The sequence below is a fragment of the Vigna radiata genome, chromosome 7 (assembly GCF_000741045.1).
Source record: "Vigna radiata var. radiata cultivar VC1973A chromosome 7, Vradiata_ver6, whole genome shotgun sequence".
NCBI classification, from domain to species: domain Eukaryota; kingdom Viridiplantae; phylum Streptophyta; class Magnoliopsida; order Fabales; family Fabaceae; genus Vigna; species Vigna radiata.
The window spans coordinates 6,058,700-6,075,260 of record NC_028357.1 but is presented as its reverse complement, the minus strand read 5'-3'; the positions used below and the strand labels follow the sequence as shown (position 1 = coordinate 6,075,260).

The 16,561-nt window shown below is 33.2% G+C and overlaps 1 protein-coding gene across 4 annotated transcripts; it reads left to right on the top strand.

Annotated features, from left to right (window-relative positions):
• Window positions 1-6,561: 6,561 nt before the first annotated feature.
• LOC106765390 (BAG-associated GRAM protein 1) lies at window positions 6,562-16,508 on the top strand. 4 transcript variants are annotated; one of them, XM_022782982.1, is made up of 18 exons: window positions 6,562-6,982; window positions 7,699-7,749; window positions 7,877-7,974; window positions 8,523-8,598; window positions 9,846-9,977; window positions 10,089-10,135; window positions 10,571-10,694; window positions 10,774-10,890; window positions 11,288-11,317; window positions 11,414-11,513; window positions 11,978-12,084; window positions 12,788-12,931; window positions 13,014-13,118; window positions 13,852-13,998; window positions 14,230-14,283; window positions 15,177-15,240; window positions 16,099-16,160; window positions 16,261-16,508. In XM_022782982.1, the coding sequence occupies exons 1-18, from the start codon at window positions 6,788-6,790 to the stop codon at window positions 16,375-16,377; spliced, it is 1,770 nt and encodes a 589-aa protein (XP_022638703.1). In that variant the 5' UTR covers window positions 6,562-6,787; the 3' UTR covers window positions 16,378-16,508. The 4 variants fall into 4 exon arrangements, with proteins under 4 accessions (XP_022638703.1, XP_014505479.1, XP_022638704.1 ...); XM_014649993.2 differs by having other exon boundaries at window positions 9,849-9,977; window positions 16,261-16,377; XM_022782983.1 differs by having other exon boundaries at window positions 6,855-6,982; window positions 7,679-7,749.
• The last annotated feature ends 53 nt before the right edge of the window (window positions 16,509-16,561 follow it).

Sequence of the window (16,561 nt, the reverse complement as noted above, 5' to 3'; positions counted from 1 at the left end):
TTATCTTCAAATCCACTAAATTACTCTCCCTCAAATTCACTCAAGTGAACAAGGCCTATGTTCTTTAAATTTCCTCATTCATGGATCATAATAAGATTAAAGGAGACATATTTTGATATTGGACCATGTCATAATTCCTTTGAATTGCATATGTTTTTCCTTAAGCTCTCCACATATATGTTTTAGGAGATAGTCATCTATCATACCCTCCTTCTTGAAGAAAATTTGTCCTCAAATTTATACCACTTGAAGATTCTTTATCACATGTGAACGAGCTCTTTGACATGAAAGTTGCCTGGCTAAGCTCCTTGATGGCTAATCTAGTCGAGCTCTCAAGCCAGGTTAGCCATTCAGTTAAGCTCCTTGATGTGAAGGATGCTTGGCTGACCTCTTTGATAGTTATCCGACCGAGCTCTTTGATGTGAAGAATGTTTGGCCAAGCTCCTTGATGACTAATATAGTCGAGCTTTTCAGCCATGTTGGCCATTTAGCTGAGCTCCTTGATGGCCATGCGGCCAAGCTCTTTGATGTAAAGGCTACCTAGTTGAGCTCCTTGATGGCTAATCCAACTAAGCTTTTCAGCCATTTTGGCCATTTGGTCGAGCTCCTTGATGGCCATGTAACTAAGCTCTTTGACTTGAAGGTCGCTTTCTTGAGCTCCTTGATAACTGTTGAGACTTTGGCAAGTGTACCAAATCGTTTCAAGTAATAAAACTGGTAAGACCGGATATTGTTTCCCAAGAGACTCGTTTCACTAGACAATCGTATAATTTCTAACTAACCTAGACTAAAGAATGCTTCCATAAATTGGGTTTTGGTACAATCAAAGTAAATATGAATCATAAATGATAAAAGTGAATTTAGGTACTCAAACAATTTGAAATGGAAGGATTAGAAATGATATTGAATGATATTGTTGGGGGTATGATTTCACCTACTTCACTCTTATGTATATAAAATCACTTCCTCTTCATTAATACGTCAATGTCAATCTACTAATTTACTCAAACCCAAATCCCTTGGTAGAAAGAGCCTAGACTTCCTCATTAGGCTTCGATCCCTTGGAAAACCTAACAGTTATTTCCGCATTAAGAAATGAGATTTTAAGACAACCAAAGGTCCTAGTTCTATCCCTAGATATTATTTCCTTTAGGTGTTTAATCCAAATCTAGATTTACCCAACAATTCCCAATATCAAGCAAACCCTAAAATCATGTCATGGGTAGTAACTTCGCAACAAGCATTAAGAGAAGAAATTAAACACTAACAATCAATAAAAGAGGCATATATTCATTCAAAACAAAGTGATTTACATAAGGAAATGGAAGAAGGAAGAAGACCCAAGGATGGAGAAGGACTGTTCCCACAACTCCTAGCTCGCCTCCAAGAGCTCCAAAATGAGAGAAATGTGTTTAGGTGGAAAAAGATACAAAGTTCCTCGCGTTTTAGGCCTAAAAAGACCTATTTTTGCCACATCAGCGTTGCCACCACTCAGCTGCACCCCAGCAGCAGGCTTCCATAGAGCTCAGCGCTCAGCTACAGCCCAACGACATCCTTCCAGAGAGTTGGGTGCTCAACTGCACCCCAGCTGCACCCCAACGGCAACATTCCATAATTCACTTTTTTGCTGTTTTTCTTGCTTTCTTTGGGTTCCAACACCTTCATTTGATGCATAGATTTCTTCCAACTACTTTAAACACATAAAAGTAGGGATTAGTGATCAAAATATTTCATTAAAGCTTAAAGTGCAACCACATAAGAAACTAAGATAAAACTAGGATTTACAAGGCAAAAGGTTAAGGAAGAGTTGACATTTTCTCTTAATTCATTACTGAAATCATGGTAAAATATGTCCTTATTAATGACTAATCGATAAGTTGTCCTTGTCGCGATCAAATTAATACTACTAAACTATAACAACTTCAGCAAGTAACCAACATAATATAAAGGGTAAATTCAACCCTAAGTCGTCTTCCAACGAATACGAAATTAATTTCTAACAAATTAGTTCTTATAAAAACTCTACAAGAGGGGTTAGCCAAATAAAATAATAGAAGTAATAAAAGAAAATAAAAGATTAAAGAAAAAATAAAAAAATAGAAAGAAATAAATTTACAAAAAGATTAAAAAAGATAAAAACAATGATAAAGAAAATAGGTTGATTTCATTGCTTTTTGAAATAGGATTTATCGTTGTTTATCTAGATTATTGTTCAATTAATTATTATCTTAGATTTTCAAATTAATCAATGTAAATTCTCAACTAATTTGCTGGCGTTCTCATTTTTAACAAAAGTACATTCTCAATTAAAAGCAAGAACTTTGTATATTAATCATAGTAAATTTAACCAAAGTACATTCTCAATTAAATATTAATCACGTCTATTCTTTTACCTCTTATATAAAGTAAAATACTAATTACCCAAAGTACATTCTTGATTAATTCTTGTTAAAGTTAGTAATCAAAGTACATGAAAGTTTCTTGGAAAAACCCCATTCAATGACATGAAAGTTTCTAATTTTAATCAAAGTAAATTCTCAATTAAAATTAAAAACCCTTAGACTCATATGATTGGTATGTTATGTAGATTTAACACCATGCTTACTTGCTATAATGTAAAAATAATTACTTTTACTTGATTTAAGAAATAAAAGACATAAATAAAAATAAATCACAACAAAAATCAAAAGAACAAACAAATTTATTCATCTAACCTCAGAATCTAGTTAAGAAAGTACAATAGAATCAACCTAAGAGGATTAACAATCCATGAAATGTTGAAATGACATGAAAATAGAAGAAGAAAGGGTGAAGAACACGAAAGAAGAGAGGGGGGACGAAAATTGAACATCCAAAGGGTTCCTCAGCTCCATTAATACGTTTGCCTAAGTCTCTTTATATAAAAATTGGATTGGGTTTTATTTTAGGATTTTCTATTAGTGTAATATTCTTTATGATAATGGAATATCCTCCCATTAACTTTTAAATAATCCAATATCTTCAAGATATATTTGATTGTTCTGGAAATCTAAAAATATTTGAGAAGATATTTGCTAGATTAAAAATAGATTTGACAAATATTATCTTTTGATATTTATTGATGTAGTTAAATAAGGTAATTATTTAACAATGTCAAATAAAATATCTTAAGATATATTTCCCCCAAATTATATTTAATCATAAAAATTTATCAATTATTAAGTTAGGGCCCCAAATCGAATTAAATCTTCGATAAGGTTCTTTAGGTGTCGGTAGTCCTCAATATTTTGTCCTATTCTCTAATGGTAGGCACATGTTTTTGTGGGGTAGTCTTTAAGAAAGGGTTATTGGGGCTCAGGAAGCTTAATAAGCTTCAAGTTGCACGCCTCTCGTAGTATGATGTCCTACTTGCATTAAGGGGAATGTAATACTTATAACAGACTACAGGGCGATCAACATTATTGCCTCTTTTGCTCTTGTCGGTCGGGTTGTTGTTTTGTTTGACCTTTTTAGCTTGTTCTCCTCGATGGCCATGTATTTGGTTGCACATTGTTTGAGCTCGTCTAAGTTGCTTAGGTTCTTTATGCAAAAGGAATCTGGGAAGGATCCAGGCTATAGTCCACGCATCAACAAGTGCATGATCATAATTAGGCTGAGATCATAAATGGTGGACGTTGCTTTGTAGAATGTGTCCATGAATTGCCGAAGTATCTCATTTTCACTATACTTTACATACTTGAGGGTTATGGATGTGGTAGGGGCGACCCTATGGTTAGCAAAAGCGGATTGCAAACAATGTGCTTAATGTATCAAAGAAATCAGAGCATGGTGCTAATGTGTAGTACTATTCCAAGACCAGTCCATCTAAAGTCATTTAGAACAACTTGCAAAAAACTCGTTCATCCAGAGTTCAAAGACTAACTTGAGTTTTGTAACCCATTGGGTGTTTGGCCGGATCAATTGTTCCGTCATATTTTTGGATGTTGAAAATGACTCCCCTAGGGATCTTGGCATAGGCTACTACCTTAGTGTGAAGGGGGTGGAACCTCCTAGCATGGTCGACCCTAAGCCGATGGTTCATCGTGTGTTCTTGGGCAGCTCCACGTTCTGGCCAGGCTATCCTTTTGTCGGGGTAAGTAGTGGAATCTTAAGACTCCACAGATTCTGCATCCCGAGCATAATATCTATGTATACTTGGCTCTTGTCTAAGCTATAGGGAAAGGTCGTGATGACTCTGAGATGACCTACTTCGGTGTCTCTAAGTTCGGCATTCACTGTGGTTAGAAAGGCGATAATAGCCTCGAGTCTCATATCCTCTAGGGTCAATTGACCTACTATGATCGCTTTGAGCTCGGTGTCGAGGGGAGTGATCCCGACTTCTAGGTGAACCCCACTGAGTCAGGTTGTCTTTGATGTAAGAGTTTAAGTGATTCATGTTTTACATGTTAGAGGATCTTTCATTCTTAAGGTCAATTATTCATTGTTGGAGCTCATGCAAGTCAACCAATTGTTGAGTGCGTATGGTCTCGAGCTCGACTTTTAGTGCCTACACTGCTCATCTTGTTGTTGTATGAGCATTTGCATTTACTGGTGGAGGATGGTCACCTGATTGACTTCTATCTCTTGGGAGAGTTGTGTTGATATTTTGGTGGTGACCATAAGGAGTGAGGTTAGGAAAACATTTTATTGGGGCCCCACGATGGACATCAATGTTCTTACCCTAATATTAAGCATGAATATTTGGACAGGTGATGAGATTCTAATGGTAGTTTGTTTTCTCTATTTGAATGAAAATGGACTCCTAATTGTTGAGAGGTGGAAGATTCACCTGCAAAGATTCTTCTATGCTCAAGTTAGTAAGAGAGTTATGATTTATAAGTGAGAGTAATAATGATTATGAAATATGCATCCCTTAGGAGATACTAGTTATATTTATAAGATTAGTGTAAACCGTTTAGAATATGAATTACTTAAAGATAATAGTAACAATATAATAAATAGTTACATAATGATAAATAATAAATAACATATCAAACTACATAAATTTAGTTATAATATACAAATATAATTTAAATAAATATAAATTGAGTTATGAAAATATGCTTTTAGAATAAAGTGCTTTTAATATAAATAAGAAGATAACCTAAAAAAAATTCTTAAATTGTGCAAAAGAAGCTAAACAACTAATCTAGATATATGTTAGTTGGTTGAAAATGTAGATAAAAGAAATGTAAGAAAGGTAGAACTTTTTTACCTTATGCAATAATAATATGGTTAAAGGATACGAATTAACTCTTTGTTCTAGTAGGTAATGTTACGTGAGACTTATAATATTATTCTTTTAAACTTCAGTAATGATAAAATAGTTAAGGTATGAATTAACTCATAGTACTATTAGTCTATGAGGCTCAATAATTTTATTCTATAACATGCTATATAATCAAACTTCTATAATATTCCAACATATTTAGAAATAAAGAGTCTAAATTTTCCAGAAGAAATTTCTATTTTATGCTTTTTAATATCCTTGTGTAATTCCTTTATTCTTACTTTTATTACTCTCTCTAAATCTTTATTTTACGTTTTTCTTTTTATCTTTTAATACTTAATTTTCTTTTGAGGTTCTCAACACATTTTTTTTACAATATTTCTAGTAATATTCTAATGACGGTTTCTTTTTATTATAATAGTAACTCTTTTTTTCAACCGTGTTAATTATTTTTATCACTGAATATATAGTTATTGTAATGTTTAAAATTATTCTAAAACCTTTTTATTTGAAATATTGAATATATTTTAATATTAATATAATTTAAATATAAAATATAAATATAATATTAAAATTATTTTATTCTCTCTTTATAACTGTATATTTATGTTCATATAATTTTTATATTTATATTCTACCAAATTATATTATATATATAATAATCTTTTTTAATATATACCATATCAATCAATTTAATTAACAATTTATCAGTTTCATCGTTGACTCATTAGTCTAGGATCTCAATTGATTCCATAATGGATCGATTTTGATAATATTGCATCCAATACTATAACTTTCTTTGTAAGTCTTTTTTAGTTAAAAGAAGAGGAAAAAAATAAAATAACAAAGAGGGTAAAATACTTGAAATTTTTTTATATACGGTCATAATTTATATTTATTAATTTAATTAATTGAACGGACTAAAACAGTAATTTTAAAAATGTACTTTTCTCTTGAATCTAAATTGTAATATTGTTTATTCATCCATGTGAATGTCACACACTTATTTGTTCTCATAATTAATTCCGAATAAAATTATTTATTTATGTTTTGATTTGAATTAATGAAATATTTGCAAGTATGATATTCAAGATTATAAAAGATACGATATTGTCATGATATAAAATTATGATTACGCTAATTTCATGAAATAAAATTATGATTTACTACTAGCAGAAATTATGATTACGCTAATTTCATGAAATAAAATTATGATTTACTACTAGCAGGAATAATAATCGGCTGTCTAAAGAATAAAATTTTTTTTTTTTTTTTTTTTTTTATCCTTGCCGTTTAGTTCATTCGGGCAAGAAAAAAAAGAAGGCAAGAAGACGAGTGCAGTTGTTTGACACTTCGCACTCTCTTTCTTTGGCTTCCAACGGTCCAACTTTGACTCTCTTTGTTCTTTCATCAACTTCCTCATCCTCTTCTTCTCATGGCTTCGCAACATTCCCTAAACCCTAGAACAACTCCTTCACCGCTCTGTTTCTGATTCGTCAGTTGCTCTCTCCGTTTACGTTGTCACTGGCGACCATCACCATGAACTGGACCGTTGATCCCGCGCTCTTCGCTGTTCTCTTTCCCTCTCTATGGGAGATCAAAGTCGCCGTCGCCGCCTCAGTATTCGTCATAATCGCCTATCGCTTCTTCGCTGCCCGAACCGGACACGTCCACGCCGATCCGTCGCTTACCGACAATTCCGCCACAGTCGATGTCGCCGACGATAAGGACAAGGTTATTTTCATTGTTTTCTGAGTTCTTTGGTTACTTCCGCCCTTCTAATGCTTCTTACTATTTATATCGTGTTGTTTTTAAATCATGGAAGAATTTCGGAGATTCGTTTTCTTTAATCTTTTCTGGCGATCACTTGTGTTGTGTTCTATAGAATGATCTTGCAGTCTAATTTTGAATTTCATTTATTTTTCTTATGGTTTTAACGGAATTGACCGGTTTCTCTGAAGTGGAGCAGTTGTGTGGATTCAATTGTCTTGAGTTCGTTATAATTGTGAATTGTGATCACTAGTTCGTTTGTTGTTTGTCAAGAATGGAAGTACTGGTAGTGGCTTTAAATCCTCTGTGATATTTTTAACTTGTTGACGTTCAGTTTTTCTCTACTCTACTACGAGTTGGTTAGCATTGTAAATTATGATCACCGGTTGTTTGCAGGCGTGGCTTTTCAAAAATGGAAATGCTGTTAGGGTTTCTTACTTAGTGGCTCAAATTTTTTGCTAGTTACTTCATGGAGTAATTTTGAATTTGGTTGTTATTCAGTTTTATCTCTGCTGGGAGTTCCTTAGGATATGAATTGCTGTAACTAGTTATTTTGAATTTTTGTCAAGAACAAAAATACTGTTTGGTTTTATAACTTGGTGCCTCTAGATTTTCCTGTCAGTTGCTGTGTGGTGTAATTTTTAACTTGTTGACATGCAGTTCTGCACTTATTTTTGTAGATGGAGCAGCCTAAAGTGGATTCTCAAGCCAGTTCAGCATACTTGATCAAGGTATAGGTTTTCTAGCAATGTGTAGTCTGGACCTCCTTCCCCATGGAATAAGGCAACTTGTCTTGCACTTTATATATGCTGGAATTTATTGATGATATGTGGATTTGTTTTCAAATTCTCTTTGAAGTTAGAACTATTGGCTGCTAAGAATCTTGTTGGTGCAAATTTAAATGGCACATCGGATCCTTATGCTATCATCACATGTGGCAATGAAAAGCGATTCAGGTTTGTTGATCTAGTTATTTCCCTCCTTTATTTGAATTTATCACTCCAAATATTTGTGTAGGTTTTAAGAGGAGGGGGGAAGGGGAGGGAGGTGTAGGGGGATTTTTTTTTTTAAATCTGGAGCTATTGGCGTTTTAGTTTAGAGCTCTCTAATGTAAATCAGCCTTAGTTCTCCTACTTTCTTTTGTTGAGGAATTTAGTTTGTAGCTAATATTATTTGTACTTTGCAAGTTTAGTATTAATCAGGAGGAGGAATAATACTGTGATGCTTGGGAATAAGTGTACAGCACCCGTATATCTATGTGATTGCATGCATACATATCTATATGTATTGTTTCATAAAGTTTTTTTTTTTTTTTTTTACTTTAATGCACGTAGTATCTGAATTGACCATAGAATGACAAGAAAATAAGGAATGTGCTCTGTCAGAGTCTGTTAGAGGTGTTAGAACGGATATGATAATACTTTTCTCACACTCAGCATATCTTCCCAAAAGAAATATTTTTCTTTCTCAACATTGTTTATTGGGCCCTGGTGTGGTGATGCAGTTCCATGGTCCCTGGTTCAAGAAATCCAATGTGGGGCGAGGAGTTCAATTTTTCTGTTGATGAACTTCCTGTCCAGGTATCTGACATCATCTATCACATATGTGTCAAATTGGAGTAATTATCACCTATTCATGATTTTTGTTTTAATTTTAAACTTTTCTTCTAAGAACATGCTTAGTATTCTTTTCTTTCTGTTGTCTTACAAATTTTCATGTAATGTAATAATATATATGTTTTGCAGTGGATAACGCTTCTATCTAATTGTTTTGATGTATGAGTAGATTTTATCTCATGGACAATGAACCTATTCACTACAATGAAATGAAACTATTTTATTTCCAATGTAATTAATGAAAAAAGATTTGTCAGGAATAATGCATTAGAGAGAAATTTGGGGCAACAACTACTCTGGAGAAGACAGTGGAGTCTCATCTTAGGTGGGTTGGGCATATGTGGTGAAGACCTATAGAAATCCTAATAAAATAAGGAAAGAGTAGAATAGATGGAGGAGGATAGTTTGTTAGGATATGAGGAGAGGGGATGGATGTTCATTTTATAGATTAAGCATTAGCTCTTTGTGAAAGGAAATCCTTTGTGGAGGGGAATCTCTTGGAGGACAGATGCTGTCTTGTTGTTGTTGTTGTTTGTAATTAATAATTTTTTACTTATTGGATTCTAGTTTTCTGTTTTCAAATAAATTTAAGGCTTAAATAAGTTTTTAGCTTTTAATTTGTTGTAAATATGATCTTGGTCCAACTGATCTTTAGTCCTTTTAATTAAGAAAAAAAAAAACTTCTTCAGTCCTTCTACCCAAACACAGTCTACCTAAATGTCATTAAAATTAATACTTTGAAGGAAAGTAAATGTGGTATGGTGTTTGATGATAAGAATGCAAGATTTATCATGTCAATGACTTGTGATCCATCAGCCATGAAGTGAAATGTTTGACAGTAATTGAGAGAGACTAAAACAAGCTTTTTTTTTTTCCAATTACTGGTACTAACATGACTAATTTAAATCTGGAGGACCAAAAATAAGCTTACTCCAACTTCGAGAGTTTAGTGTAGAAATGCATTTTCTTTTGTAAACTCAGACAAAGAAAACTGATGAGAAGAATAATGAAAATAAATATGCCTATGCAAGCGTAACTTTCTGAAGCTAATTATAGTGGTCAAACATAATTTCTTTTGAGCTTGTTCCGGGATTGATATCTATAAATGAGTGCCAGCATAACTTGCATTATGTTAGAGAAGCTTCTTGTTTGACAGATTATATCTATTATGTAGGTTTTCGTGAAACTGACTTCTTTCCCTGCTGACGTAGCAGATCAATGTCACCATTTATGATTGGGATATAATTTGGAAAAGTGCTGTTCTTGGTTCAGTGACTATTCCGGTTGAAAGTGAAGGTCAGACTGGTGCAGTGTGGCATACTTTGGATAGTCCATCAGGGCAGGTAACCTCTTGTCAGAAGAAATTATGTTTGGTTTTAAAGGTTTTATTATTTTGGTTCTATTAGTTTTTTATGTCTCAAAAGTATGATCATTAACTTATAACTGCGTGGCAGGTTTGTCTTCATATAAAAACAATAAAACTATCTGGAAATTCTTCCAGGTGAGCCTTTTGGTATTATTTTTAAAAAATGTATGTATTATATAATTAATGTTAGTGCTACGTAGGGTGTTATATTATTATTGTTAGAATAGGTAATCTTAAATAGGCTTTATTGAAATGATGCTGTGTTCTATGTGCTGTACCTAGTTTCTTGGTATGACCTTTCTCATTTTTTTCTTTTCCCTCTCATTCATTTTATCTGAACTACAAATGTCATTGTAAATATGAGAACATGAGAGGGGAATCATTCGTTCTCTATTATTTTCTATTCATCTCAAGTATTATTATTATTACTATTATTGTTACTGGTAGTTCCTGTTTCATCTATTACTATATTATTATTATTATTATTATTATTATTATTATTATGATTATTATTAACATCATTATCATCATTTATTGTTCTCTTTCTTATAGTCATAATTGCTCTTATAGGATAAATGGATATGGAGGAGCCAACCCCCGAAGAAGGATCCCACCCTTGGAAAGACAGGGGCCCACAGTGGTCCATCAAAAGCCAGGGCCTCTTCAGACAATATTTTCTCTTCATCCAGATGAGGTTACTGATGGAATTTGTTCTGGTTAACAATTACTAATATAGAATTTTTCTGATCTAAAAAGTGAGGCATATTTTTCAGGTTGTTGATCATAGTTATTCTTGTGCACTTGAGAGGTCATTCTTGTACCATGGTCGTATGTATGTCTCAGCATGGCACATTTGTTTTCACTCCAATGTGTTCTCAAAGCAAATGAAGGTAAGACTGTGCTTCTGTTTTGTCAAGTTTGAGTACTGAACACTATAGCATGCTACATTGTTTCTTGTTCAAGGTTGTTGATCCATCATTCATGTTGTCTGTTTTAGTTTTATGATTTTCTGATAATGTTTCAAGATTAAAATTTTGAGTTGAGGGTGGTTTAAATTTCATGTGAAGTTCACAGTTGTATTACTAGTCATATGGTTTGCCTAGACCTTTATTTTTTATGGAACTGCATTATTAATATATACGACTTGGAAAAAAGCTTTCTTATACTTATTGACACTGCCAATTCGTTATATGCTGTTATTCTTGTTTTTTTTTTTTTTTTTTTGCATTTCTAGTTTTCTTTTTCTAGTTTTGGTTATAATGTTAATTTCTTTGGAATATTTGACAGGTGCGTATTCCATTTGAAGATATAGACGAGGTATGATCTCAACTTCTTTTTTTCTTCCCTTCCGCACAAAATATTTCAGTGAAATTAAAACTTTCATCTGGTGTAACTATTCTACCTTTTCTTAAGATTCGACGGAGTCAACATGCATTTATTAATCCTGCTATAACAATTATACTTCGCATGGGTGCTGGTGGACATGGTGTCCCTCCTTTGGGAAGCCCTGATGGTTAGTAATTTGTTTGACACAATTAGTTCTTTATTTACTCGGAGGAACTGTATTTCTAATTTTTTATTCAATTCAACGCATGTCCTGATTTTTTGTAAATATGTCAATCCAATTAACTAAGCTTGTCCATATTTTATACAAATAAATCAATCCAATTAAGCTCAAGGGATTGCATCCACTTGGCACTATGGTTATCGCATTCTCTATATGTATCACCACACTTCATTTGTTGTCTGGGGATTTTCTTTTATTGTTGAACGACTATCATTTTTTCATAATACTGATGTATTGCTGTATTGCTGGATACTGTTTCTAATGTTATTCTGAATTTTTATAGCATGTCTTTTAAAAAATTACTGTTTATGGTTTTCTTTAATAAATAAAAGTGAGCACTGCATATTATCACCAATGACCTTTGTTAGATAATTGGATTAGGTCTGCATGTTTCTTGTTTATTATTTCAGGTAGGGTCAGATATATGTTCGCATCCTTTTGGAACAGGAATCATGCATTCAGAAATCTCCAGCGTGCTGCAAAGAATTTCCATGAAATGTTGGAAGCTGAGAAGAAGGTCACAGCTCTTACCTAGTCAATTTGGTTTTGTCTGCTTTGAATAAGTTACATTTTATTGTAAAACCTTTAAGATATTCAAATATAGGAGTTTGACTCCTCTACTATGATTGGTACTCTTTTGAGGCTAAAGTTTGAGTTTCAATATATTTTGATGTCAATCTATACTGTTGCTTTTTCCCTAAACTGTTATTGTTTACTATTCCCTCTGAAGTGCACCCATTACATTGACTAGTTATAAAATCTTTATGCCTTTTAGTTTGGGAACTTGTTATGAAGCTGATACATGTGTTGAGATGGAAAAAACAAGGGACATTTGAAGAATTGTATGTTCCTGATCTATACAGGAAAGGCTCTTATTTATGATGAGTGATAAATACAATGATAAAGGTTATCCTAATTGACATAATTACATGCAGCGATATCTCTTACTATCCCTATTTATAAATTTAACTTAGTCACCAACACTGCCTCTAGTTTGAATTCTTGCTATGTATGTAACTAATTCAAAGAACTCTCAATGGTTTTTATTGAGGATATTTTCCAATTGATCTTTTTTGATAAACCCAAGGATGATGTCTCTGGATGAGATCTTACCCATGATGATAAGTATTTAGTCCTAATTTTCAAATAGAAGTTGATGTGCATATATTTGTTTTCTTTTCCGTTCAAGCAATTAAGTGTTCTTGTTAATTATTATATAGGAAAATGCAGAGTCAGAGCAGCGTGCACATAGCAGTTCTGTAAGAGGCAACAAACTGCTGGATAAGGCTCCTGTAGAAAGCATATCAAAAATTGGAAAACTTCCACATTTTATCAAAGAAGAGGCGTTAGTTGGTATATACAATGTACGCATTGTTTTCATCTTTTATGTTCATGAGTTTAACTATTAGTTTAATTATTTACACATAACTGGTGATTCTTCTACAGGATGTTTTTCCCTGCACAGCGGAGCAGTTTTTTAACTTATTGTTGAATGACGGTTCAAATTTTACTAGCAAATATCGTTCAGTACGAAAGGACACTAATCTTGTGGTAAATTTTCTTCAACTGCTATTGTGATTCCTTATGAAAGCTGTGAATTTCTCATGTGGAGTTATAATGGAAATCAAATGTGAAATAGTAAAAAGCTTACTTATTTATGTGTCCCCAGGCACTAATCTTGGTGTCTTTGTAAAATTTGATGAACTGTTATTGGCTAATGCTGAAAGCATAGCTAGATGCTCAATGAAATATTGTTCAAATTAAGATCCTCATTTTAAATGTATTCCCTTTTTGGACATTCTCATATGATCTTGTTGTGGTTATGTCAAAGAGTAGTTTTGCCAAGGTTCTGCATGTTCACAGGGAACCCTTGAACGTATAATAAATTTGAAGTTATAATGTCTAGTAATGTGGTTTAGTGTTTTGGGCTTTCTTTCTAAAATTGATATGCATATACACTTTCTACTCATATAGTCAAAAGAAAATCCTTTGATGTCAATGTGTCTCAAAAGCTCAGGTTTAGATTTAACTCTTCCCTTGATTCCTCAATTAGAATATACATTCACAAACGGTGGTCTCACTGCTAGGAGTTCTCATACTGTTGGTTAGTCTATCAATCATTTGCAAATGAATTGTAGATCTCTCCTTTTTCCTTAGTAGATATTTCTTTTATTGAATAAAGTACAACTTTATATTTGTTTGTTTTCGATGTATTTATCTTTTGATAGCCAAGTGACTTTGGGTCTTAAGGTGTTGGTTTGCTCAATGGTTATGCTATTTACAGATGGGCCAGTGGCATACAGCAGATGAATATGATGGTCAAGTCCGAGAGATAACCTTCAGATCACTTTGTAACAGCCCTATGTGCCCTCCAGATACAGCCATGACAGAGTGGCAACATCATGTTTTAACACCAGACAAGAAAAACCTGGTTAGTCTGTTGTTTTTATTCATTACACATTATGCAATATCAAAGAGAATATAATGATAAATGATTAGGTTTTACTGTTGATAGCTTTTTTTTTTTGTGGTCTAGTTAACATCCTTTGTTTTTGCAACTCATCTCCTTTCCTTCTTCTACCAACCTCTGTTACAAAAGAAGCAAACTTTTTCTTAGGTGTGTTCAAAGTAACTAATGAGATGTTTTTGTGACTTCTTTTAGGTGTTTGAGACTGTGCAGCAGGCACATGATGTTCCATTTGGATCCTATTTTGAGGTTGGGAATACTTTGAATATTTCTTCTGGATACTCGTCTGTTTTCTGTACATTCTTCGTTCAATATACTTTTGTTCCTGTGATCCGATTTGAATTATTCTACGTCTAAATATATTTTTATTATTCATTAGTTCAATGGAGGAAGATTCACGTATTATTTCTATGTGCAGTCAAGAAAGTTATTGCTAGAATACGATGCTCTGTCATTTAAGAGTCTGCATTGCTCGTAAACCATATTGTACTACTGATTGTCCTAAATTTAATCTTTAAACTTGATGGTATGACGAACGAAGGAACAAGAGAGTGCCAAACACATACTTATCAAGTTCTTTATCAATAATTCATTTAATAGAATCCTTATTGCAAAAGTAATTTTGACTAACATTGCAAATGTGACACTGGAGTTAATCCATTATCTTACCCTCTGAAGTTCCATTGGTATTGCACATAGCACATTTAGAATAGTGTGAAGCTGCAACTGACCAAACAACTATCAAACAATTATATTCTAGCTTTTGTTATGGTGTACGCTCCTGTGTACTTACTACTATGCCTTGTTAAAGAAATGCCAACCAGAAAGGGAAGGATAGTTGGCACTTTTTAATATTGATGTAAAAACACTTGCTATCGTCAGATGTTCATTTGTGACTTTCTTAGAAAAAGGGAGAAAGAACGAGTTCTAACTTTCAAAAATACCTTTTTATACAGTCCTAGATGTTAAACTCTGAATTGGAAGGATTAAAGTTTGTAACTAATGTATGAAATATTGAAATATAATACATACCAATAATCGTCCCTTAATGAATCTGCGATGTGTTTGTCTCCCATTTTATTGTTTCTAATGTTATGTTATATTTTTCTGATAAAAGATGTTTTATGTTTTTGGTCCGTTAGGTACACTGTAAATGGAGCTTGGCGACAATTAATGAAAGCTCGTGTAATCTGGACATTAAAGTGGGTAAGTTGTGGTTGAAACTCCTGAATATTGTCCCATTCACTTCTTATTCCCTATTTAAGTGTGTCATTGATGATGCAGTCTTCTGCTAATCACCAACCACAAAAAAATGCTGACTATAAAAACCCATGATATTATTTGTTGTTTTGGGTTATTTCCACGATTTTTCCCCTGCTGATGAATGATTTGATTTGAAACTATTTTCTCAGCTAAGCTTTATTCACACATAACACCGTGCTAGCCTGCATTTCCAGGCACATACCCATACATATTGTCTGTTTATTATTATTATTATTATTTTCTGTAAGTCGTCTAGTCAGTTTTCTTGTAAGTTATCTGAATAGAGAAATGTCTTCACTTCCACTACTACTACTGTTCCTTTGCTCACTCTTCCACTTTTTTTTTTCCTTTTTGGTGGGTGATCGTGTTTTGAAAATCCTGATTCTGCTGTACTTGTCCAACCTTTCTGTTCTGTTTTGTTCTGATTTATTTCTTGGCTTTAGTAATGATCCTTCATGTCCCGTGCAGCCACAGGATCATCCACTTGACTTTTCCTCATAATGTGTTTAATTTAAGACTAACTTTTTTAGCTCCTACATATTTGGTAACATAAATTGTTTAACTTGCCTCTGGTCTATATAGAATAATATACTGGCCATCCTATTTCTTCACTGGAGCGATTTCGGGTTTGATTGTTCTGCCACTATCTGGCTTTGAGAACCACATTATGATTAGCATGTTAAAATCAGGCGCAAGCTAAAATTCCATTCCAGGACATCAAGAAGGGAAGCCAATACGAAAATGATTTGGGAAATATTAAAGTAAAAAATTAAACCCGAGTAATTTCCTTGTTTCTTACAGGTGCACATTTCAAGAAATGGTGTGTTATGCAATCCAAAATAAAGTCAGGGGCAGTCAATGAGGTTGGTAGATGTTTTGTTGACAGTTATTTCATATATAGTAGTTTCAAGCTGCAGGTATTAACAGCGTTTAATTAAAAATAATTGTTGTTTAACAATGTAGTACAAGAAAGAAGTTGAGGTCATGTTAGATGTTGCTCGATCGTATATAAAATCAAATACTTCTAATGACGAGAACGATGAGGTCTCTTCACCCCTTGCACTGCCCCCGGAAAGCTGATATTTTTGGGAATCTCAAGATTATGATTTTATTTATCTGTGCAATATTGTAACAATTTTTTTTTTCATGTAACACGCATAGCCGAATATATATGTATATGTATATTTTGAATGCAATAGGTTTTTTTTTTTTTTTTTTTTTTTTTTTTTTCTCCGTTGGAAAATTTTGGAGGGGGGATTCTGCT